The following is a 27,500-nucleotide window of genomic DNA, read 5'->3' on the forward strand; positions in this document are numbered from 1 at the left end:
CTCACCACTCTCTTTACCTTTCTTTTACTCTCCATATACTCTGCTCTTCTTATAACACTTCTGCTTTGTAAAAACCTCTCATAAGCTACCTTTTTCTCTTTTATCACACCCTTTACTTCATCATTCCACCAATCACTCCTCTTTCCTCCTGCCCCCACCCTCCTATAACCACAAACTTCTGCCCCACATTCTAATACTGCATTTTTAAAACTATTCCAACCCTCTTCAACCCCCCCACTACTCATCTTTGCACTAGCCCACCTTTCTGCCAATAGTCGCTTATATCTCACCCGAACTTCCTCCTCCCTTAGTTTATACACTTTCACCTCCCTCTTACTTGTTGTTGCCACCTTCCTCTTTTCCCATCTACCTCTTACTCTAACTGTAGCTACAACTAAATAATGATCCGATATATCAGTTGCCCCTCTATAAACATGTACATCCTGGAGCCTACCCATCAACCTTTTATCCACCAATACATAATCTAATAAACTACTTTCATTACGTGCTACATCATACCTTGTATATTTATTTATCCTCTTTTTCATAAAATATGTATTACTTATTACCAAATTTCTTTCTACACATAGCTCAATTAAAGGCTCCCCATTTACATTTACCCCTGGCACCCCAAATTTACCTACTACTCCCTCCATAACATTTTTACCCACTTTAGCATTAAAATCCCCAACCACCATTACTCTCACACTTGATTCAAAACTCCCCACGCATTCACTCAACATTTCCCAAAATCTCTCTCTCTCCTCTACACTTCTCTCTTCTCCAGGTGCATACACGCTTATTATAACCCACTTTTCACATCCAATCTTTATTTTACTCCACATAATCCTTGAATTAATACATTTATAGTCCCTCTTTTCCTGCCATAGCTTATCCTTCAACATTATTGCTACTCCTTCTTTAGCTCTAACTCTATTTGAAACCCCTGACCTAATCCCATTTATTCCTCTCCACTGAAACTCTCCCACCCCCTTCAGCTTTGTTTCACTTAAAGCCAGGACATCCAGCTTCTTCTCATTCATAACATCCACAATCATCTCTTTCTTATCATCTGCACAACATCCACGCACATTCAGACTTCCCACTTTGACAATTTTCTTCTTCTTATTCTTTTTAGTAATCTTTACAGGAAAAGGGGTTACTAGCCCATTGTTCCCGGCATTTTAGGTGACTTTTACAACACGCATGGCTTACGGAGGAAAGATTCTTATTCCACTTCCCCATATATATATATATATATATATATATATATATATATATATATATATATATATTCATATATATAATGCATTATATATTTATATATAATTATATATTTATATATAATTATATATTTATATATATATATAAAATACATTTATATATATTATATAATTTTCTATATATATATATATATATATATATATATATATTATATAATGTATAATATATATATATAATGTATAATATATATATATATATATATATATATATATATATATATATATATATATATATATATATATATATATATATATATATATATATATTATTGTAACCACAAACCAGTGGTATTGATTAATAACAATACTAGCAGGATTCGGTGGTCCTTTGGGTTAAGGCATTACATGGTTCTCGCTCACAATGGTGGGCCAGTACAACTTGGGTTCGAATCCTTGGCTAGTGCAGTGTTGTTATTAATATATACAGTGGATCCCCGGTTATCGGCCGTAACCTGTTCCAGAAGGTTGGCCGATAACCGAAATGGCTGATAATCGAATTAACATTTCCCATAAGAATTAATGGAAATACAATTAATCCATTCCAAACAAAAATATTCACAAAAAAAATTTTTTTTGAGCAATTATCGAAGTATTACATACATTTATTCCTTTATTGAAGGCTAATGCTAGCTTCTGGAAGATAGGGAGGAGGAAAGAGGGAGGAGTTAGTGTTTGGAAGGGAAATCCCCCTCCATAAAGACTTTAGGTAGCAAAGCCTTCCCTGGGGTTACTTCCCTTCTCTGTCTTTTATTGCCACTAAGACCAGCTTGAGAGTCACTGGACCCCTGTCTCACAAAATAACTGTCCAGAGTGCTCTGTTTCTGGCATCTCTAAGATTTCCCTGAAGTGAGACAGGGTTTTGTCACTAAACATTTTGCAGATATATTTCGTTTCAGCTTTATCAGGGTGGTGTTTCTCTACAAAAGCTTGCACCCTAGTCCACACTGCACACACCTCTTTAATCTCTGAAGAAGGCCCCTCCTTCACTCCCTCTTCCTCCTCCTCTGAAGCAAGTTCCTCAGCTGCAGTCTGTTGCTGTTCAAGCTGAAGCTCTTGCAGGTCTTCAGTGGTAAGCTCTTCCCTGTGGTCCTCCACCATCTCTTCCATATCCTCGTCACTCACCTCCAACCCCAGGGATTCCCCAGTGCCACAATAGAGTCCACAGGGTTGGCAGGGTCAGGGTCAGGGTGAGCCTCAAACCCCTCAAAATCCCTCTCTTGGATACAATCTGGCCACAGTTTTCTCCAAGCAGAGTTAAAAGTCCTGGACGTTACCCCCTCCCAAGCCTTACCTATAAGGCTTATGCAATGGAGGATAGTGAAGTGATTCCTCCAGAACTGTTTTAGGGTCAAATGAGTGTCCAAGGTCACTTCAAAGCACTTTTGAAACACTGCTTTTGTGTAGAGTTTTTTGAAGTTAAAAATGACCTGCTGGTCCATGGGCTGGAGGAGAGGAGTGGTGTTAGGAGGCAAGAACTTCACTGTGATGAAACTGAAGTCCCTAAACACTTGGTCTTGCAAGTCTGGAGGATGTGCAGGAGCATTGTCAAGTACCAGGAGGCACTTAAGTGGCAATTTCTTTTCCAGGAAGTATTTTTTCACACTTGGGCCAAACACATCATTAACCCACTCTGAAAATTTGCCTTGTGACCCATGCCTTATGATTAGCTTTCCACATCACACACAATCTATTCTTGACATTGTTTTTCTTGAACACTCTGGGATTTTCTGAGTGATACACAAGTAAAGGCTTCACTTTGAAATCCCCACTAGCATTACCACACAACAAAAGAGTAAGCCTGTCTTTCATAGGCTTGTGTCCTGGCAGTACCTTTTCCTCCTGGGTAATGTAGGTCCTGTTTGGCATTTTCCTCCAAAACAGGCCTGTTTTGTCACAACTGAACACTCGTTGGGGTTCGAATCCTTCAGCCTTTACATAGTCCTGGAATTCATGACCATACTTTTCAGCTGCACATTTGTCAGAACTTGCAGCCTCACCATGCCTTACAACACTGCATGCCATTATGCTTTTTAAATCTATCAAACCATCCTTTGCTGGCCCTAAATTCACAAATTGCAGCACTTGTTCCAGGCATTTTCTTTGCAAGATCCTCATGCAACTGCTTTACCTTCTCACAAATAATCGACTCCACAACACTCTCCCACTAATTCTTTTTCCTTAATCCACAATAATAATAACTTTCCCATCTCTTCCATTATTGGTGGCCTTTGTTTAGTTAGAAAAGTTACTCCTTTTGCAACATTAGTCTCTTTGATTTGTTCTTTCTTTGCCAGGATGGATGTAATTGTTGATTTATTCTTGCTGTACATCCTGGCAAGTTCCACCACCTTCATACCACTCTCAAACTTTTCTATCACTTCACGCTTAAATTCCATGGTGTTTCTCACTTTCTTTACCACAGGAACTTTACTAGGAACTTTCTTTGGAGCCATGGTTACTTATTTCTCAGTTGCACCACAAGAAAAACCATTAAAAACAATGGTAAACATGCAAAATGTTTGGATATGAGCAGACACTTCCTCAGCCACCGAGACACAAAGCCAAACTGAAGCACAAGCTGCCCCAGCTGGCAGATGGATGCGTCCAAAACGGCCGATAACCGGGCGCCGAAAAACCCGCCAATAACCGAGATGGCCGATAACCAAACCAGCCGATAACCGGGGGTCCACTGTATCTACACACAAACACACACACACACACACACACACACACACACACACACACACACACACACACACTGTACAATACTGTACTGTATTGTATATGGAGATGTAGAGGTCAAAGATGCAACTTATAGGACTACTTACACTGAGGCTTCCCTAAATCAATACAAAATTATGTTAACTATAGTCAACACAAAAACAATGTGAGCTACTTATACACTGTACACTAATCTTTAAAAAAATGATCACATAGTCAATACCCTCCAAATCAATGTATAGTAACTACTTTTTTAACCTACTTATCCCAAAAACAATCTCAATGTTCTTGTAGAAAGCTGTTACAAAGCTTCAGGCAAACGTATTTCCTGGGGTGTCACAGTTAAGATAAGATAAGATAAGATTTCGTTCGGATTTTTAACCCCAGAGGGTTAGCCACCCAGGATAACCCAAGAAAGTCAGTGCGTCATCGAGGACTGTAACTTATTTCCATTGGGGTCCTTAATCTTGTCCCCCAGGATGCGACCCACACCAGTCGACTAACACCCAGGTACCTATTTGCTGCTAGGTGAACAGGACAACAGGTGTAAGGAAAAGTGTCGAATGTTTCCACCCGCCGGGAATCGAACCCGGGCCCTCCGTGTGTGAAGGGGGAGCTTAAGCCACCAGGCTAAACACTTTTTCTACATACAGAACCCTGTAGCAATCCAAGACATTGCTGGAGGCAGCAGCAAAGACAGTGGCACACACTTCACATGAGATATACTCATGAATTCTATACTTTCTCAAAAAAAAAAAATAAAAAATATTTATTTTTCCAATATCTGCTATAGCATTAACACCAAAAGATATTAACTTTGGTTTTAGTGATCTTCCTCTTAGCCTTCACACCACTGCAATTTTGAACATCTGATAGTCTTATGGAACTCAAGTTGACTGGGGTCCAATGCACAGTGGGCTTTGGAGCTGGGACAAAAAATAAAACATGAGGACTTTTTCTTTCACACTGTTTCTGGTGAATTCTTACGAGCCAAAACAATGAAGTCTATCTTACCATGTGTTCAATTATTTATCCTGAGAATGTTCTGATCTACTGTCCCACCTGATATAAACCAATGCAAGTTGTCACTGTGTGAGTAAAGGTGATCCTTCTACGCACACTGGTCCTATATTTATTCTGGATCATTATTCATAGTTACATTCTGCAAATATTCATTCTGTGAAGGATTACAGAAGTATTAAGACACATTCAATATGTCTAAGAGTACAAAAGAACTATGAAAGTATATTTTAAAAATACATAAAAGACAAGCCACTCTTGGGGACTAATACTATAACTCCTTCAGATCTGAGGGAAAAAAAAAAGCACCCTTATTTACCTATGTACATACTGTATTGTTGAGAAGTACCAAGTGCAAGCATGTAGCAGGTATGTAAATAAAGCACAGTATAAAGAAGAGAAACTAGTTTGCAATGTTTCATTGTACATGCTCTCTTGTGATATGAGCAATCTCATTAATTAAGTGTTTTTGTAGCATACTTTCTCTGATCCATATTGTATAATATTTTAATCACAGTTACATATACAGAAATCTCAAGTTATGAACAAGTTGTGTTTTCACTGTTCCAAATTATGAAAATGTTGTTTGCAACCCTGAATCTATTATCCTACAGAAAAGAATAGCAGAAAGAATGGTTCTGTGTTACACAAGGTCATCATCACTGATCAGAATTCATAAAACGATCATTTTCTCAACACTATCTTTTAGACATTGTTCAAAAGTGTAAATCATCATACATTCTTAAGATGTGATTTTACTGCACTGTAATATCACTGTACATAACACTGTATATTATAACCTTGTATATTAGTGAGTCACACCAAGTCATATGCTGGTAATTAACATGGAAAAGGTGTATGACAGGGTGGATAGGGGGGCAATGTGGCAGATGTTGCAGGTGTATGGTATAGGAGGTAGGTTACTGAAAGCAGTGAAGAGTTTTTACGAGGATAGTGAGGCGCAAGTTAGAGAATGTAGGAAAGAGGGAGATTATTTTCCAGTAAAAGTAGGCCTTTGACAAGGATGTGTGATGTCACCGTGGTTGTTTAATATATTTATAGATGGGGTTGTAAGAGAAGTAAATGCGAGGGTCTTGGCAAGAGGCGTGGAGTTAAAAGATAAAGAATCACACAAAGTGGGAGTTGTCACAGTTGCTCTTTGCTGATGACACTGTGCTCTTGTGAGATTCTGAAGAGAAGTTGCAGAGGTTGGTGGATGAATTTGGTAGGGTATGTAAAAGAAGAAAATTAAAATAAATACAGGAAAGAGTAAGGTTATGATAACAAAAAGATAAGGTGATGAAAGATTGGATATCAGATTGGAGGGAAAGAGTATGGAGGAGGTGAACGTATTCAGATATTTGGGAGTGGACGTGTCAGCGGATGGGTCTATGAAAGATGAGGTGAATCATAGAATTGATGAGGGGAAAAGGGTGAGCAGTGCACTTAGGAGTCTGTGGAGACAAAGAACTTTGTCCTTGGAGGCAAAGAGGGAAACGTATGAGAGTATAGTTTTACCAACGCTCTTATATGGGTGTGAAGCATGGGTGATTAATGTTGTAGCGAGGAGAAGGCTAGAGGCAGTGGAGATGTCATGTCTGAGGGCAATGTGTGGTGTGAATATAATGCAGAGAATTCGTAGTTTGGAAGTTAGGAGGAGGTGCAGGATTACCAAAACTGTTGTCCAGAGGGCTGAGGAAGGGTTGTTGAGGTGGTTCGGACATGTAGAGAGAATGGAGCGAAACAGAATGACTTCAAGAGTGTATCAGTCTGTAGTGGAAGGAAGGCAAGGTAGGGGTTGGCCTAGGAAAGGTTGGAGGGAGGGGGTAAAGGAGGTTTTGTGTGCGAGGGGCTTGGATTTTCAGCAGGCATGCGTGAGCGTGTTTGATAGGAGTGAATGGAGACAAATGGTTTTAAATACTTGACGTGCTGTTGGAGTGTGAGCAAAGTAACATTTATGAAGGGATTCAGGGAAACCGGCAGGCCGGACTCGAGTCCTGGAGATGGGAAGTACAGTGCCTGCACTCTGAAGGAGGGGTGTTAATGTTGCAGTTTAAAAACTGTAGTGTAAAGCACCCTTCTGGCAAGAGTGATGGAGTGAATGATGGTGAAAGTTTTTCTTTTTCGGGCCACCCTGCCTTGGTGGGAATCGGCCAGTGTGTTAATAAAAAAAAAAAAATTACCTTCAGAAAAATATTCTCTACCATTTCAGAAGATATAATTTTTTTTATGAAAAATCATGACACCCTCAGCACTCTTAATTTCAGGGGTCACAACAGTGAAAGGATTATGGGTTATTTTGGGGGCAATTTACATTTCTAAAGATAGTTTAATTTGTCAACCATTTCATCACCTAACTCAATTAGATTTACATTTAAAATGTAATGATAAAATATGAAATCCAATAATTCCTTGAAGAGCAGGAACATTCAATTCTTTTTTCCAAAATTATTATCAAACATAGCGAGTATCTTGATGTCATATACAGCACAGCAGTCCATTGAGTTATGATATTAATTCATTCCAGAAGAAGTATTGTACAGTACTTCAAAACTCATAACTCAACCCAAAATTACATGGCTTTACAGTAATTGTTCCAAGACCCCAGAAGTGCAACTTTTACTGTACCTTGGTGGTGTGGTGGCAGGGAGTGTGTGAAGAGGAGGCTAATGGTTGGAAGGAGAAACTCCTTCCAACTTCTGACTCTTGAAAAAAATTGACCAGAGTTGTTCATTTCTGTTGCTTTCTTCCGAGACTCTTAAAATAAGATAAAATATTATCTTCAAAAAACACTGGAACTGAGTTCAGTTTTTTCAATGTCTTGGTGCTTCTTTTCACGCCTTCCCAATGAGTAAACAACTCCCAAATTTCTACAGCTGCTATCCAATGGTCATCTTCCTTCCCACAGTCCTTTTCATCCATCTTCCCTAATTCCTGGAGCTCATCTGTTAATTCCTGTCTCTGGTCCTGAATTAACTGCTCCACATCCTCTTCATCAACCTCCAACCCCACTGCCTCACCAAGAGCAACAATCTCCTGGTTTACATCCTCCTCAGCATCAAATCATTCAATCACAGGTTACTGAAAGCCACAAGTTCTTCCAGGCTGCATTGTGGCACCAAGCAGAAACTTCATTCCAGGAATTCACTATGAGCCTCACACAATCTAAGATGTTAAATTTTAGGAGCCATAACAACTTGGTAACACAAAAGATGCCATAATTAAATCATACAAATGCAGTTATGAAGGGTAAATAATCCAAAGTTGGTGCAGACAACACACATGGTACTGTAGCTACAAACTGAAGAGAACAATAAACTTTAGTGCAAATGCTGCTATTGGATGAGATGCTACCCAGATACATTCATTCCCATTGCTGACTGGCTGCTAAGCCTGCTACCGCATCGCTGGTTAGCCGAGACCCACCCACAATCGCTGACCATCAAATGCATGTTGTACCTCAAATTTTTCTTTGCAATTCAAAACTAAATTCCTTTCATGAGGGCAAATCGTAACTCAAAATTATCGTAATTCAAGATTATCATAACTCAAGGGGCCACTGTATTAAACACTGGGCTGCACAGGAACTGTGCAGAAAATCTCTGCATAGAGATCTTTCTCTGTCATGGATACACGATGATAGAGCAGTTATAAAAATATTTAGGTTCCACACACAGTGTAAAAATGATACACAACACTGCAAAATACTGGGGAAAAATGAGCATCATGTAATTTCTGAGAAGAGTCCAACTGTTTTATGACTTTGTTGTGGTAAATATCAACTTGTTGGAAATAACAAATATTTTGGTTTGAATTTTTCATCAATCATTTTATGAACCCACCCTCGTCACTCAAGTTCTGTATAAATGTACAAAATAAATATTCCACTGCCAAGGCCAAGTAACTTTAAAATTTCCTTATCCCTCAGTAAGTAAACTCTAAATACCAATAAGAATACTAATTGAATACCCTTAACACCTTACACAAAATTTTAATAACTATCATAAATATATTTACACTGATCCCTTTTATATACTGTATATGGCAATGTCTATCAAGTCTATAAAAATAATATTAAATACCTAACTGCCTTCATCCCTAATAATCAGATGCCCTCTACAGGAAGTATTTGGAGCACTTAGACCCACCTTGGCAAAGTCATGAACATCAATAGGCCCATATGAGCCTTCCCCACCAGTGTCATTCTCCCAGTCATGCATAAGGACTGGTGCAGCTTTGGGTGGATCATCGAGGTAATAATAAGCTCCTTGAAAAAATCGCCTGGAAAATTGCAAGGGAATTAAATACCACAGTGACTATCAATATAGAAAACTGAATGTTCTTAATTCCACAATGTTTGTATGCATAGTGCATAATATCTATACCAAATACTATAGTAGTGTATTAATTCTTACCCATACAAAACAACAATACAATACTTGCCTCCAGATGACCATGGCAATGACAAGCAAGAAGATGGCAAAGGTGGCACAAATGATGCCAGCAATGATGCCTGCACTCATTTCAAAGCCAGGTCCACTGGCATCTGGGTGAGGCATCTTGTGACAGTCTGGGTAAAGCAGGATCTTGCGTGGGTGTGAAAATGCTCCCTTGTATGTCTTGTTGTTCTCGGAGAAGAAATGCGAATAAGTACCACCACGTATCTTCACTTCGTACATTGTATTGTAGCTTAAATTGGTCAGCAGGAACTGGTTAAAGAAAAAAATATTATAGATAATCAGTCTGTTTTTAAAAGTATTCATTTCCTTATTGTGATAGAGAGAAACTGAGCATGTATTTAATAAATTACCTTAGTTGCTACCTAACTCAATCTATAAAAGGTTAGTGCATAACGTCTGAAAGGTTACTCTACACGGCTACACAAAGACCAAAACGCAAAAGCAGAAAAACTACTCTCTCCAAAGTGATCACAGAAATCTTAAAAATAATCTTCTAATTCAGCCATAGTATGTTGATATTTCTTTAATAAAAACACTAAATATCACAGTAATCTAATATACATAGTGTAAATAATTTCTATGTTTCTCCATCCATATACAATACTGCACAGTATATAAAGGCTACCCTAAACCACAAGTCTTTATAAATTTATCATCCAAAAGACTTCCTTTTTTCCTATGGTTTGGATATTATCATTTTACCTATCCTCTAATAAACCACCTCCACAGCCAATGCTTACCTAACAAACTTGAAAGTGGCCTTCAGAAATCTCGAGAGTTATTCTGGGTGCTTTATACAACACATGTCAGGCCCATTTTGGGGTATGCAGTACCATTATGTAACCCACACCTGAGGAAGAATGTTAAGAAACTGGACGAAGTTCAGAGGTATACAACGAGACTACTTCCACAGTTAAGGGGTATGAGCTACGAGGAAAGGCTCAAGGGATTGGATCTAATGACCCCTAGAGAACAAAAGGACCAGACGACATAACAAAATACTCAGAGGAATCGATAGGACAGAAACAGGCTGTTTAAAAGGTGGGAAACAGGTATTCGCAGCACAGTTGGAAGCCAGAGACAGACGAGTCAGAAGACGTTAAGTAGTGTATTTCTTTGGTATCAGGGTGGTCAAGAAGTGGAATGGCCTCAATGAAGAAGTGGCTAAGGCAGACTCCATATATAGCTTTAAGAATATGTACGATAGGACTCACAAGGCTAGGAGAGCGAATCTGGCAAGCGGCAAGTTGAATGGCAGATCCAAGAGTTAAATTAGACCCCTGTAACTACAAACAGGTGAGGTATGTGCACACTTATACTCACTAACGAAAACCTTGAGTAGCTTTAAAAATAGGTTTAAGTACATGAGTGGGTGTGGGCATAAGTAAGTTTATTCAGGTATACACAAATACAGTTACATAGAATTATCATACATAGCAGCATATGTGTAGAGAACCTAGGATAACCCAAAAAAGTCATCCTAGGTTCTCTACACATATGTATGATAATGTATGTATGATAATTCCATGTAACTGTATTTGTGTATACCTGAGTAAACTTACTTACTTACTTACACCCACACCCACTCATGTACTTAAACCTATTTTTAAAGCTACTCAAGGTTTTCGTTAGTGAGTATAAGTGTGCACATGCCTCTTGGATCTGCCATTCAACTTGCCGCTTGCCAGATTCGCTCTCCTAGCCTTGTGAGTCCTATCGTACATATTCTTAAAGCTATATATGGAGTCTGCCTTAGCCACTTCTTCATTGAGGCCATTCCACTTCTTGACCACCCTGATACCAAAGAAATACACTACTTAACGTCTTCTGACTCGTCTGTCTCTGGCTTCCAACTGTGCTGCGAATACCTGTTTCCCACCTTTTAAACAGCCTGTTTCTGTCCTATCGATTCCTCTGAGTATTTTGTTATGTCGTCTGGTCCTTTTGTTCTCTAGGGGTCGTTAGATCCAATCCCTGATACCAAAGAAATACTACTTAACATCTTCTGACTCGTCTGTCTCTGGGTGGGTATGAGGAACCTGCCAAGCATGGACCAGCAGGCATGCTCCAGTGCTCTTTTCTTTCTTTCTTGTGTGCGTGCGTGCATTCGTTCTATAGGTGTATGAATTTATATACTAGGGGGACTTAGGTGTGGCTATCTAGAAGAGACTAGGAGACTTATGAAACAGCATTAGTATTATTACTATTGTTACTGAGAGCACAGGGAATTTTTTTTTTTTTTTTTTTTTTGGGGGGGGGGGGGGTGTTTAAGTCCCCCCCCTTGGCACTGTCTCTGGTGTGACTCAGTGATGTGTTAAAGAGTTTATGCTGTATAAATACCGCTTAATGAACTGTTTATATAAAGAACTCGACTTCCCATCCCCCCCACCCCCACACATACACCCACACCGTTTGATAAATACACACAAAAAAAGGTGTTAAAAAAACCGAACGCCCGAATTCATCACGTCATGACCGGATACGCCAAAGCCAAACAGTTAAGGGAGGGGGGTGTGCCAGATGGAAGATGCCTGACCTCCACAGAACTAACGTGGCACTGGCAGCCACAGAATAAGCAAGAGGGCACTTCTCTCGGGGGGGGGGGCTAACTAGAACAAATAGAGATCGCTTACGGCCCGTATGGAGCCAATAAGGCATTTAAATTACCAGGAACGCCTTAAAGTCTTTAAAATGTACTCAATGGAGCGGGAGGGAGGGAGGGGAAGGGAAAGGAGGTACCTGAGGGCTTTGTCTCAAATCTGCATACTGATATAAGAAACTGGAGTGAGAGATATGGAAGAAAGTGCCAAATAAACCCAGTGAAAAGCAGGGGTGGAGTGGGCACAATAAGGGAACACTGTATCAACGCTCATGGCCTCATACTATTCGACATCTTGCCAGAAGATATCAGAAACTGCTGGGACAAGTGTAGAAGTTTTCAAGAGGAAACTGAAAAAGTATCTTCACCTGGTGCCAGATCAATAAGACTGTGATTGATATGTGGGTTAGCAGGCCACCAGCAGAAACAGACTGGTTAATTAGGCAAGCACCAGACGAGCCTGGCTCCAGGAGTAGAAAAACTCTCGGAACTCCTCAAAAATATATAAGGTAAGGTACGACTGAAGAGCTAATGTCGCACTGCCCTCCACATTACCACCTTGGCACTGCCCTCCAGCAGAAGCAACACCCTCCAATGTCACTCACGTGGTACCATCAACCGTGTCTTCGTGACAAAGTTCTAATCTAAACGTTCATCACTGATGCGAGAATGACCTACCTTGCCTGTGGGAAACCTCGCTGGTGCTAATTATCCTCAGTTATTTAATCAACTAATGAATATTCCCTCGCGGGTAAAAACAGATAATGAAGACCCGACGGGTAATAACCTGAGCCAGATGACTGGTGACCTGCAACAAGGCGATGAGCAGGAGAGAGGAAAAGGGGGGGGGGGAATAGGCGATGAAGCAGCGGCTTATCCTCTTAAAAAGACATTACTTCACTATTGCTAAGACAATTAATGGATGAATGTTCAGCTTAAAACAACGATTATCTTATTATATGCAGTATTTCTACTGTGCTCGGTAGCCCCGTATTTTTCTGTTTGCGTGTCATTACGGTTTCATTTATTGACTTTGTGGTTTAATTCATTAATTTCTATTAATCTAGGGCAATCAATGCTAACTAAATGCACCCTATAAGATATATATATATAATATATATAATATATATATATAATATATATAATATAAATATAATTATATATATATATATATATATATATATATATATATATATATATATATATATATATATATATATATATATATAATTACTATTGCATTTATTTTTTAATTAATTCATCTTTAGTAAGGGGAAGGTATATAGCTCTATGTTAGAACAAAATATTCCCAGTTGCCCTCAAAACCTCTTTAAGTCTTATGACACACTTATTGATAATAAAAAACTGCGCCTTACTAAAGGAGATAAAATAAATACAATAGTAATTATGAAAGAAAATGATTGCCAAGATAAAATGAATGATCTCTTAGATGATACTGAAACCTATTCCAAACTTAGAAAGAATCCTTTAGAAACCGTTAACAGCAATTTCAATAAAACAATAAAACTTCTACTGAAAGGCAAAGATGAATCAATTAAAAAATTTACTTCCACTAATCCATCTTTACCCTATATGTATGGATTAATAAAAATGCACAAACCAGATATGGTATGCTAAATGAAGAAGTGGAAGGCGATCCCTCAGTCAAATTTATCAGTCACTCGGCCAAGACTAAAACGTGTCGTGACCTGTGAGAAGCGCCCTAAACAATGCTTGTTTCCATACTCAGTGAAGACACTGACTAGCAATGGGAATTAATCTAAACATTGAATCGTCCATGGCGTGTCGCGCTTTGTGTTGGGAGAGACTGAAACAGCCTTGGTACTACAATGATTGGGGTGTTATGTTGTGATGGAAGATAATTAAACAGCTTTGGTGCTACAATGATTCAGAAAATTACTCTTCCATGAAGTGTACAGTCGTACGTCTTCACTAACCTCACATGGGACAACAGTGACAAAATTAAATAACCATTAACTGGAACAAGAAACAAGTCACGGGGTCAATGGCATTTTTTTTTTACAGCCGAAGGTCTCTTGAGTCATCGTTCAAGTGTACCTAACCCAGCAGTCGAGAGAAAAGAAAACAAAAGCATAACTTGCACAACAGAAAATAAGCTAGTGATGTGGACGTCGCAGCAAAACCCAAAAAAAGTTATTTTGTCATCCCTCGCATTACAAAAATTCGTCACTTCAATGAATCAGATGATGACAGATATTGAAGTGATATTCGATGACATGAGTAAGTCGCAAAGTTCCTGGTGACCAGAAGCGTTTCAGTGACATCGCTCTAACAGTGTTATCTATGGCCTGACAGGAGATAGGCTAACAATTATTGACTGTGTTCAATGTCAACAGTGAATTTTCTAACAGGATCCCGAGAAAGTGGGGGGAGGAGGAGAATCTACCCTGCAGATACAACACGTTATGGAATCCCAGACTGTGCGACAACGAAGGAAAAATTCTTAAATGTGTCTAATAATGTTTCTAGTCAATGAGCGACGTACTTTGAAGAATAAAGATAGCCTGTATGATACTTAAGAACTACTACCGGATAACGGCAGATTGAAGTCACGAAGACGATGAACTTTACTGTATACACGAGGAAGTGATGGTCGAATATTACTTCACGCATAACGTGCTGCCAGGAAGTATTCAAATGTATCGTGATCTGCTGTGATGATATCCATGTTCTTATTATGGCCCCTAGCATTAAACCGATTCCAGAGGTGTTTCCTTGTATCATAGATATCGTACAATGACTAGTGATTGATGACACAGTTAAGATTGTAAATACAATTGGAAGACATGATCGTCATGCACACAAGTGCAGGCACGCACCTGATGTCACAGTGTGAGTGCATTTGCAGGGAAAGGGAAGGTTTTTGCTCTAAACCCCTCAAGGGAGTTGCCTTTATGACAATGAAAGGTTCTTGATTCAAGGAACTGGACTTATCCTCATTTCCTTGGGTAGAACCTGAATGTCTCTCATTCCCCAAGCGTTATATGAACCCCAAGGGATATGCACGACTCCGTAAGCGTGATATACCACCTGATTAAAAAAAGTAATATAAAAGTAAGTAAATTCTGTTTCAAAATTGTGGACTCAGCACTGACGAGGAAGACGAACCACCTGGTCTCAAGACTCACTGACGAGGAAGACGAACCACCTGGTCTCAAGACTCACTGACGAGGAAGACGAACCACCTGGTCTCAAGACTCACTGACGAGGAAGACGAACCACCTGGTCTCAAGACTCACTGACGAGGAAGACGAACCACCTGGTCTCAAGACTCACTGACGAGGAAGACGAACCACCTGGTCTCAAGACTCACTGACGAGGAAGACGAACCACCTGGTCTCAAGACTCACTGACGAACCACCTGGTCTCAAGACTCACTGACGAGGAAGACGAACCACCTGGTCTCAAGACTCACTGACGAGGAAGACGAACCACCTGGTCTCAAGACTCACTGACGAACCACCTGGTCTCAAGACTCACTGACGAACCACCTGGTCTCAAGACTCACTGACGAACCACCTGGTCTCAAGACTCACTGACGAACCACCTGGTCTCAAGACTCACTGACGAACCACCTGGTCTCAAGACTCACTGACGAACCACCTGGTCTCAAGACTCACTGACGAACCACCTGGTCTCAAGACTCACTGACGAACCACCTGGTCTCAAGACTCACTGACGAACCACCTGGTCTCAAGACTCACTGACGAACCACCTGGTCTCAAGACTCACTGACGAACCACCTGGTCTCAAGACTCACTGACGAACCACCTGGTCTCAACTCACTGACGAACCACCTGGTCTCAAGACTCACTGACGAACCACCTGGCCTCAAGACTCACTGACGAACCACCTGGCCTCAAGACTCACTGACGAACCACCTGGCCTCAAGACTCACTGACGAACCACCTGGCCTCAAGACTCACTGACGAACCACCTGGTCAAGACTCACTGACGAACCACCTGGTCAAGACTCACTGACGAACCACCTGGTCAAGACTCACTGACGAACCACCTGGTCAAGACTCACTGACGAATCACCTGGTCAAGACTCACTGACGAACCACCTGGTCAAGACTCACTGACGAACCACCTGGTCAAGACTCACTGACGAACCACCTGGTCAAGACTCACTGACGAACCACCTGGTCAAGACTCACTGACGAACCACCTGGTCAAGACTCACTGACGAACCACCTGGTCAAGACTCACTGACGAACCACCTGGTCAAGACTCACTGACGAACCACCTGGTCAAGACTCACTGACGAACCACCTGGTCAAGACTCACTGACGAACCACCTGGTCAAGACTCACTGACGAACCACCTGGTCAAGACTCACTGACGAACCACCTGGTCAAGACTCACTGACGAACCACCTGGTCAAGACTCACTGACGAACCACCTGGTCAAGACTCACTGACGAACCACCTGGTCAAGACTCACTGACGAGGAAGACGAACCACCTGGTCTCAAGACTCACTGACGAGGAAGACGAGCTACCTGGTCTCAAGACTCACTGACGAACCACCTTCTCAAGACTCACTGACGAACCACCTGGTCTCAAGACTCAAAGCCCAGAAAAACCTTCGAAACTAGTCGCATGGGGTCATACAGCTCCTGGAATGGGAGGTAATCACGTTTGATCCGAGGAAATGAAAGATCGGTCAAATTCCTTGGATCAGGAGCCCTTAGCCAGCACCAAGGTAGCCTTCTTTGACGGGAGACCAATGTAAAGGCAGTTCCCTCAGCATTATTACATCCAGTACTACTGCAAGATAACAAGTGATTTGTTTAGTTAACCTGGATTTATAGTATGACTTGGGGACAGGGAAGTGGGGGGTATGTATGGGGCAGGGAAGTGGGGGTATGTATGGGGCAGGGAAGTGGGGGTATGTATGGGGCAGGGAAGTGGGGGTATGTATGGGGCAGGGAAGTGGGGGTATGTATGGGGCAGGGAAGTGGGGGGTATGTATGGGGCAGGGAAGTGGGGGGTATGTATGGGGCAGGGAAGTGGGGGGTATGTATGGGGCAGGGAAGTGGGGGGTATGTATGGGGCAGGGAAGTGGGGGGTATGTATAGGGCAGGGAAGTGGGGGTTATGTATGGGGCAGGGAAGTGGGGGGTATGTATGGGGCAGGGAAGTGGGAGGTATGTATGGGGCAGGGAAGTGGGAGGTATGTATGGGGCAGGGAAGTGGGGAGTAAGTATGGGACAGGGAAGTGGGGGGCATGTATGGGGCAGGGAAGTGGGGGGTAAGCATGGGGCAGGGAAGTGGGGTAAGTATGGGGCAGGGAAGTGGGGGGGTATGCATGGGGCAGGGAAGTGGGGGGTATGGGACAGAGAAGTGTGGAGTAAGTATGGGACAGCGACGTGGGGAGTAAGTATGGGACAGGGAAGTGGGGAGTAAGTATGGGACAGGGAAGTGGGGAGTAAGTATGGGACAGGGAAGTGGGGAGTAAGTATGGGACAGGGAAGTGGGGAGTATGGGGCAGGGAAGTGAGGGGTAAGTATGGGGCAGGGAAGTGGGGAGTATGGGGCAGGGAAGTGGGGAGTATGGGACAGGGAAGTGGGGGGTAAGTATGGGGCAGGGAAGTGGGGAGTATGGGACAGGGAAGTGTTGGGTATGGGGCAGGGAAGTGGGGAGTATGGGACAGGGAAGTGGGGAATAAGTATGGGACAGGGAAGTAAGTATGGGGCAGGAAAGTGGGGAGTAAGTATGGGGCAGGAAATGGGGAGAAAAGTATTGAGGCAAGGAATTAGGAAGAAAGTATTGGAGCAGGGAATTAGAGAGAAAGTATTGGGGCAGGGAAGTAGAGAGAAAGTATTGGGGCAGGGAAGTAGAAAGTATTGGGGCAGGGAAGTAGGAAGAAAGTATTGGAGCAGGGAAGTAGAGAGAAAGTATTGGGGCAGGGAAGTAGAAAGTATTGGGGCAGGGAAGTAGAAAGTATTGGGGCAGGGAAGTAGGGAGAAAGTATTGGGGCAGGGAAGTAGGAAGAAAGTATTGGAGCAGGGAAGTAGAGAGAAAGTATTGGAGCAGGGAAGTAGAGAGAAAGTATTGGAGCAGGGAAGTAGAAAGTATTGGGGCAGGGAAGTAGAAAGTATTGGGGCAGGGAAGTAGAGAGAAAGTATTGGGGCAGGGAAGTAGGAAGAAAGTATTGGAGCAGGGAAGTAGAGAGAAAGTATTGGGGCAGGGAAGTAGAAAGAATTGGGGCAGGGAAGTAGAAAGTATTGGGGCAGGGAAGTAGAGAGAAAGTATTGGGGCAGGGAAGTAGAGAGAAAGTATTGGGGCAGGGAAGTAGGAAGAAAGTATTGGAGCAAGGAAGTAGGAAGAAAGTATTGGAGCAGGGAAGTAGGAAGAAAGTATTGGAGCAGGGAAGTAGGAAGAAAGTATTGGAGCAGGGAAGCAGAGAGAAAGCATTGGGGCAGGGAAGCAGAGAGAAAGTATTGGGGCAGCGAAGTAGGAAGAAAGTATTGGAGCAGGGAAGTAGAAAGTATTGGGGCAGGAAAGTAGAGAAAGTATTGGGGCAGGAAAGTAAAGAGAAAGTACTGGAGCAGGGAAGTAGAAAGTATTGGAGCAGGGAAATAGGGAGAAAGTATTGGGGCAGGGAAGTAGGAAGAAAGTACTGGGACATGGAAGTCGGAAGAAAGTATTGGAGCAGGGAAGTAGGGAGAAAGTATTGGGACAGGGAAGTAGGAAGACAGTATTGGGGCAGAGAAGTAGGAAGACAGTATTGGGGCAGAGAAGTAGGAAGAAAGTATTGGGACAGGGAAGAAGGAAGAAAGTATTGGGACGGAAGTAGGAAGAAAGTATTGGGACAGGGAAGTAGGAAGAAAGTACTGGAGCAGGGAAGTAAGAAGAAAGTATTGGGACAGGGAAGAAGGAAGAAAGTATTGGGACAGGGAAGTAGGAAAAAAGTATTGGGACAGGGAAGTAGGAAGAAAGTACTGGAGCAGGGAAGTAGAAAGTATTGAGACAGGAAAGTAGGAAGAAAGTATTGGGACAGGGAAGTAGGAAGAAAGTATTGGGACAGGGAAGAAGGAAGAAAGTAATGGGGCAGAGAAGTAGGAAGAAAGTATTGGGACAGGGAAGAAGGGAGAAAGCATGGGGCAGGGAAGTAGGGAGAAAGTATTGAGGCAAGGGGGAAAGTGGAGAAAGTATGGGGGTCAGGGAAGTGGGGAGAAAGTATGGGAGAGGGAAGGGAAGGAAGAATATTACACAATGACCAGAGCTGCCCGGACACACTATCCTGGTGCAAGAAGTGTTCACTCAAGTTCCACTCTATATATTTCTCCCAAAAAAGATTTCCCTTCCTTGGGCTCGGTACTTAATGTCAGTGAGAGCCACACTGGGGCCGCACTAGTAAGCAGGTTGCGGAGGGGTGGGGGGTGTGGAGAGTTCGGCTGGGGATATCGAGATTAAATGTAATGTATGAGTAGGGGTTGAGTATAGGGTTTTAATTTTTGCCATTAGTCGTGGCAGAAAGGTTAAGGTGAAGTGGGAAAATCTAGGCTAAGAAGCAAGTCGAAGGGTGAATCAAGAGTGAATGAGTGCATTTGCCACTCAATGATGCAGACCATCCCGGCCAAGGAAACACGTGAATCAATATCTCCAACAAGATACCTCTCACCCTCCCAGAAGAAACTCATCTTCACACTTGAAGACATTACACTTATCTACACACTAAACTTCGATTGAGACATCAATGAGCCCGAGAGAGGAAGATGAGGAGAGTGAAAACCAAGAGTGGGAACGATGACCTAACAATATAAACAAACGTTCCATAAGTTGACAATGTGGAAATGACGATAAACAGAAATGTCATAAAACACCGAGCCCGATGGAAGCACACGCAAATGCAGTGTAATCGGATCCTTTATTGCCAACGTTTTCGTGGGCGAAACGTTGTCAATAAAGGTTCTCATTACACTGAATTTGTGTTTCCATCGTGATAATGACGACAGCCACGACAGTGTCGACGACAACGATGATAGTTATGAAGATGATTAAGTTTATGATGGTGAATGGATGAAGAGGGGGGGGGGGGGTATGTCAGCGGTAGTGGTGATGGTCGGAAGTGTTAAGTAGTGTTGAGGGAATGTGTAAGAGGATGTGAGCCCCCCAGGCTTATGTTGTCACAGGTGGCGTGCCTAGACAACCCCCACCAGGCCAGTTCTGGGGAAACGGAGCTTGGCTAGGGCCCTGATGCCACCATGGCATCCTGTGCCTGGCATCACACCGGAAGGAGGATGCCAACAACCTACAGGCAACTCACGCACGCGCGCATGCACAAACATGCGCGCGTGAAAAATAAACTGAGGCAGAAAATGCTACTGTTGTCGAAAAAGACTGTGTGAGTGAGGCTTCCACAAACATGATGACTTCAGCATCCTATACACTCACACAAACATGATGACTTCAGCAGCATATGCACTCACACAAACATGATGACTTCAGCAGCATATGCAAGGACATGCTTAAGAAATGTCAGCAACAATTCTTTGGGATTCTGTACATCAAAAATGTAAGAACAATGTTGATGACATACCCACCTGTGACCCTTCTCAGGATATTACTCCAAGACACTTCTCGTAGATACACGTAAACTTCGAGTACGCAACGCTTATGTGCAACCCTCACAACCTGAACAAAACCCATCTGTGGAAAATTTAAAGGGATGCACTCGAACCAATGCCTGAGCTGGGAGGACCTAAATACGAGAAGACTGCTTGCGCTACCTGTCCTCCAATTAAGGACTAGTCTGCCTGTAACCTGTCTAGCCTGTAAATAATGCCTGGAGTCACTAACCCCCCCCCCCCATCAGGCCTCCTGGCTGATGGCCTGATCAGGCCACGTAGGCACTACAACTACGATGATCAGGGGGCTGATTTGAGAACTTGATTACCTTCTTGAAGACGGCTAGGGGGCGGGGGGTTGCTAGACAATCTCCTTATGCAAGAAGGGTGTTGAACACAGTCCCTTTATACTTACCACTTAGTGTATTCACTGCATCCCTATTTTTCACTGGGGTATTTTGCAGGCTGCCGAGACTCTTGCTATCATATCTGATTTATGCTTCTAAAGCCACAGGAAGTGATTTCGGAGCGCAGATATGGGATAAATCCTTCCAGAATTCCCCGGGTGTAAATTCTGATACATCATTTTCACCTGTGTTCCTGGGAGTGGGTCAATTTCTAATAAATTGCCGTGCATGTATTTCTGAAAGCTTGAAATTTCAGTAAAATGTTGTTCCCAGCTAAGCTTTGTAGGGTGGAACAAACTCCCGAGTACCGTCATAGAAGCTAAGACCTGATGTAGTTTTAAAAATAGGCTGGATAAATACATGAGTGGGTGTGGGTGGGTGTGAGTTGGATTTGACTAGCTTGGGCTCCCAGGTCTGGTGCCGTGCTCCTTCCTTAAGCGGAAGTGACCTGACTAGGTGGTCATTGTTTTAAGCCGGGGAGTGGCATGGACCTGCTTCGCATGGGTCAGTAGACCTGTTGCAGTGTTCCTTCTTTCTTATGTTCTCATGAAGGGAGGATGTTGAAGTCGTGGTCTTCTATACTTAATGAATCCCCGTGTACTCATCGCTCTCCTGTTTTCACCGAGGTTTCTTCCTCAGTCTGTCAAGCCTCCTGTGTTCATATGTAAAGAAAAAAATGTGAAGGTTAGGGACCAGTCCCTCCAGTATCTTCCAAGCGTAAATTATCATGTATCTATCTCGCCTATGTTGTAAGGAGTACAGTTCAAAGGACTTCAGGAGCTCCCAGTAATTCAGATGCTTGACCGAGTTTATACGAGCTGTAAGGATTCTCTGTACATTTTCCAGCTCAGCGATTTTGTCTGCACTGAAGGGGGCCGTTAGGGGTGGGGTGGGGTGGAGTGGGATGGTGCAGGATAGGGTAGGGAGAGCCAGGAAAAAAAAGTCACAGGAGAAAAAGTAACAATAGCAACCTAACACTGAATACACATGTAATGCCACGATATTATGTAAGATGTTTTCAATCTCTACATGTCATGTATTGTCAATATATGACTGACTTAAATGTTTCTGTTTCAGTGCCTTACTTTGCTTAAGAAATTGAATAAAAGATTTTTTACGTGTGTAATGCCACCATATATAAATTGTTGTCAACGTGTACAAGTCATGTATTGTCACTTAACAGACTTAAAATATTTTTTGTTTTATTACGGTATTTAAATAAAACGTGACTTTTTCCTAGCCAAAATTTTGACATTTTTTGTGACTTTTTTTCGGACACCGGCTTAGGTTAAGGGTAGGGTAAGGTAAGGTAAGGTAAGGTAAGGTAAGGTAAGGTAAGGTAAGGTAAGGTAAGGTAAGGTAAGGTAAGGTAAGGTAAGGTAAGGTAAGAAGGTAAGGTAAGGTAAGAAGGTAAGGTAAGGTAAGAAGGTAAGGTAAGGTAAGAAGGTAAGGTAAGGTAAGGTAAGAAGGTAAGGTAAGAAGGTAAGGTAAAAAGGTAAGGTAAGGTAAGGTAAGGTAAGGTAAGAAGGTAAGGTAAGGTAAGGTAAGAAGGTAAGGTAAGGTAAGAAGGTAAGGTAAGGTAAGGTAAGAAGGTAAGGTAAGGTAAGAAGGTAAGGTAAGAAGGTAAGGTAAGGTAAGAAGGTAAGGTAAGGTAAGAAGGTAAGGTAAGGTAAGAAGGTAAGGTAAGAAGGTAAGGTAAGGTAAGAAGGTAAGGTAAGGTAAGAAGGTAAGGTAAGGTAAGAAGGTAAGGTAAGAAGGTAAGGTAAGAAGGTAAGGTAAGAAGGTAAGGTAAGGTAAGCTTATCCGAGCTAACAAATTCATGTTTATTTCCGTATCAGACAAAAATTAAATAAAAATAAAGGGGGAACCTACGTCTGGCACTGCCAGACGTAAAATGGGAAAAACCCCACATTTTCACACGCAAGATAAACGGATTTTGACATCTTTCGTTGTTGAAGCGGGCGTAAGTCCCAACATAAATACTTTGTTATAACAAAAATTAAGCAGCTAAACACACAAGACACAACTAGTAACTGCACAAAAAAACTAAGGTCGACACGTCAGGGAAAACGACAACTTATACCGAGTAAGGTAGTAATGATACAGAAACAATACAGGGGTTGTAAAGTTATGATATAATAAATTCACGTCGGTATAAAGTTAAATAGGCGTGACCAATAGCTGGTTTGTTTTTTACTGATTTTACGTGAGCAGTACACAGCCCCTCTACACGCAGTCTAACATACAAACCATAACCCGGTGTGGCACCGATTTGAGGAACTTGTTCAGGTCACTCTTAAAGACCGCCAGAGGTTTGTTGGCAATTTCCCTTATGCAAGGAGGGAGGGCGTTGAAAAGTTTGTAACCTCTGACACTCGAGTTCTCTCTTAGCTTACTCGTCACGCCTCTGCTTATTAAAAATACTCTGCACTGTCGGCAGTTTTTTCCTGTCGAAGGAGTGATTTCCCGTATTCAGGCTTGGGACCAGTCCATCAAAGATTTTCCAGGTGTAAATTATGATGTACTTTTCTCGCCTCCACTCCAAGAATACTGTTGAAGGGACTTAAGGCATTCCCAGTAGTTTATATGTACAAGTATATACTGTCTGTGAAAGCAATTGAAACTTGTCTTCAATGAATATCACAATGTTGTTTAAGGCACAATGGAAGAGGAACTTTTTATCCTCTTGAAGATTAGCTGTGTCTTCGACGGACGTCACTTTCATCAAGATTCTGGTGTCCTAGTTTTTGTCGGGTATAAGAATGAGAAACAAAAGTGGTCTTGAAGAGCAAAGCCTTTCACTATGAAAGCCTCTGACTTCTCTCTGTTTATTGCTATTCTCCAGGTTCTATCTGTTAAGAAGTTAAATATCCATCTAACCTCTTCACCATTTTTTTTGGATGCATTTTGTGTTATCACATCATGGCCGCACTCGTTGAAAGCTTCTGCGAAATCAGTATACACATCAGGTGCATCCAAGACCATACCACACCATACCATAATGGTCTACGATTTGTGAAAAGGCAAGAGCGACATGCTCTAAATTTATGCTGCCCAGGACTGTACAATTGTTGTGAATCCAAGCGACTGATACTCCTGTTTCTAAGGACCTGCTCAAAGATTTTGATAAAGTGAGAGGTTAGCGCTAATGGGTTATAGTTTTCCGTGTTTGCATTAATGCCTCCTGGATGAACTGAAGCAATATCACTGTTTTTTATTTTTAATAACTGTGGGATGGCACCTGTGTCCTGGCTCCTCCTCCACAGAATACTAAAGGCCAGAGATAATGGTTTCTTGCCATTTTTTTCATGAACATGAAGTTCCACGAGTCTTTTGGTTGACAGGACTGGCATTAATATACTACGATCAAAAGTGGAATAGGGAGGCGTGGATGAGAACAGGGGGGGTAGGGAGGTGTGGATGAGGAACGGGGGTAGGGAGGCGTGGATGAGGAACAGGGGGGTAGGGAGACGTGGATGAGGAACAGGGGGGTAGGGAGACGTGGATGAGGAACAGGGGGGTAGGGAGACGTGGATGAGGAACAGGGGGGTAGGGAGACGTGGATGAGGAACAGGGGGGTAGGGAGACGTGGATGAGGAACAGGGGGTAGGGAGACGTGGATGAGGAACAGGGGGGTAGGGAGGCGTGGTGGAGGAGAAATGAAGAGTGGTGGTGGAGACTAATAGTAACTGAGGGAGCCGAGACCAGCAGAAGGAATATGGAAGATGACGTCAGGCCTAGAAGGAAGGGAAAAAAGAGGGAGGTAGATGTACGAAAGAGGGAGGGAGACAAAGGAATGAACAGAGCAAACACCGGGTAATAAAAATGTAGGAAACAGAGGACTACTTCAATGGTGACAGCAGAGATGATGAGACCAGATGACGATACCAGTGAGCGCGCGCGCGCGCGTGGCCCTACACTCGCATGACTAACCCCACAACACAGCACAATAAGTGAACAATACTAATAACTGCACAACATACACCGATAGAAGAATACACAATAACAGCACAATACATACTGATAAAAGAATATACTGATAACAGAATATACTTATAACAGCACAATGCACAACAACACAATACACACAGATGACACAATACACGCAACAGCATAATACACAGTGATAACAGCACAATGCAGCACAAAAATTGATAACGGCTCAATACACACTAATAACAGTGCAAGGCACTGAAGTTGTTATGAAATGGGAAGGAAGGTAGGGGAGAGATGAGAGAAGGAAGGTAGGGGAGGGGTGAGAGAAGGAAGGTAGGGGAGAGATGAGAGAAGGAAGGTAGGGGAGAGATGAGAGAAGGAAGGTAGGGGAGAGATGAGAGAAGGAAGGTAGGGGAGAGATGAGAGAAGGAAGGTAGGGGAGGGGTGAGAGAAGGAAGGTAGGGGAGAGATGAGAGAAGGAAGGTAGGGGAGAGATGAGAGAAGGAAGGTAGGGGAGAGATGAGAGAAGGAAGGTAGGGGAGAGATGAGAGAAGGAAGGAAGGTAGGGGAGAGATGAGAGAAGGAAGGTAGGGGAGAGATGAGAGAAGGAAGGTAGGGGAGAGATGAGAGAAGGAAGGTAGGGGAGAGATGAGAGAAGGAAGGTAGGGGAGAGATGAGAGAAGGAAGGTAGGGGAGAGATGAGAGAAGGAAGGTAGGGGAGAGATGAGAGAAGGAAGGTAGGGGAGAAATGAGAGGTAAGGAAGGTAGGTAGGGGAGAGATGAGAGAAGGAAGGTAGGGGAGAGATGAGAGAAGGAAGGTAGGGGAGAGATGAGAGAAGGAAGGTAGGGGAGAGATGAGAGAAGGAAGGTAGGGGAGAGATGAGAGAAGGAAGGTAGGGGAGAGATGAGAGAAGGAAGGTAGGGGAGAGATGAGAGAAGGAAGGTAGGGGAGAGATGAGAGAAGGAAGGTAGGGGAGAGATGAGAGAAGGAAGGTAGGGGAGAGATGAGAGAAGGAAGGTAGGGGAAGGGTGAGAGAAGGAAGGTAGGGGAAGGGTGAGAGAAGGAAGGTAGGGGAAGGGTGAGAGAAGGAAGGTAGGGGAAGGGTGAGAGAAGGAAGGTAGGGGAAGGGTGAGAGAAGGAAGGTAGGGGAAGGGTGAGAGAAGGAAGGTAGGGGAGGGGTGAGAGAAAGAAGGCAGTAGAGAGATGAGAGAAGGAAGGTAGGGGAGGGGTGCAGAGAGGAAGGTAGGGGAGGGGTGAGAGAAGGAAGGTAGGGGAGGGGTGAGAGAAGGAAGGTAGGGGAGGGGTGAGAGAAGGAAGGTAGGGGAGGGGTGAGAGAAGGAAGGTAGGGGAGGGGTGAGAGAAGGAAGGTAGGGGAGGGGTGAGAGAAGGAAGGTAGGGGAGGGGTGAGAGAAGGAAGGTAGGGGAGGGGTGAGAGAAGGAAGGTAGGGGAGGGGTGAGAGAAGGAAGGTAGGGGAGGGGTGAGAGAAGGAAGGTAGGGGAGGGGTGAGAGAAGGAAGGTAGGGGAGGGGTGAGAGAAGGAAGGTAGGGGAGGGATGAGAGAAGAAAAGTAGGGGAGAGGTGATGGAAGGCTGTTATTCCATTGTATCTAAAAAGCACTAGAACCTTTTGGTTATTCAGAACCTCTAACATATTCTAACATTACATAACACAGCCACACTAGGTTAGGTTAGGTTCGTCAGGAAACAGGAAAAGTGTTTCCTGACATGGGTCGTAGTCAAATGATCCGCCGTTGGAGCTTTTGGTCATCTGACCGAGGCCTTCCTTTAGCTCACTGGTCCACCCTTTGAAAAATTATGGTCACAGTTATAATCAGTTTTTATTTCAGCAACACCATCAACACTAACTTGCCACTCTCGCGACCAGTTCACCCTCACAGAATACCTTTGATATACATCTGATAAGTTCCGAAAGTTTTCCTACTCTCGGAGCGCTGCCAGGCTCGTCTGGTGCTTGCCTGGTCAACCAGGTTGTTGCTGTTAGTGGCCCGTAGCTCCATATATCCATCAAAGCCTGGTTGCTCTGGCACCTGGCGAAGATACTTGTCAAGCTTCCACTTGAAGACTTCTACACTTGTCCCAGCAGTGTTTCTGATATCTTCTGATAAGATGTTGAATAATCTGCGACCATGAATGTTGACACTGTGTCCCCTTATTGTGTTCACTGCACCCCTGCTTGTCACTGAGTTTATCTTGCACTACCTCCCATATATCTCGCTCCAGTATGTTATGGCAGTGTGTAGATTTGGGGCAAGGCCCGCAAGTACCTTCCAGGTATATATTATCTTGCATCTCTCTCTCCTCCGCTCCAGTGAGTACAACTTTAAGATTAAAGCATCCCCAGTAATTTAAATGCTTTATTGACTCTATGCAGGCAGTAAACGATCTCTGCAATTGTTCCAGCTCTGACATTTCTCCGGCCCTGAATGAGGCCGTCA

General features: G+C 42.9%; 1 protein-coding gene across 4 annotated transcripts in view; it reads right to left on the bottom strand.

Annotated features, from left to right (window-relative positions):
• The window catches only part of Ptp99A (Protein tyrosine phosphatase 99A), a 727,568-nt gene that overhangs the window by 130,637 nt on the left and 569,431 nt on the right, over window positions 1-27,500 (bottom strand). For all 4 annotated transcript variants that reach the window (XM_070090786.1, XM_070090785.1, XM_070090787.1 and 1 more), the window contains 2 exons: window positions 9,468-9,733; window positions 9,173-9,305 (listed from right to left, as the gene is read on the bottom strand). In XM_070090786.1, the coding sequence (XP_069946887.1) occupies window positions 9,173-9,305; window positions 9,468-9,733 (399 nt within the window). The remainder of the gene's footprint in view (window positions 1-9,172; window positions 9,306-9,467; window positions 9,734-27,500) is intronic.

The sequence above is a fragment of the Cherax quadricarinatus genome, chromosome 33 (genome assembly GCF_038502225.1).
Source record: "Cherax quadricarinatus isolate ZL_2023a chromosome 33, ASM3850222v1, whole genome shotgun sequence".
Lineage (NCBI taxonomy): Eukaryota > Metazoa > Arthropoda > Malacostraca > Decapoda > Parastacidae > Cherax > Cherax quadricarinatus.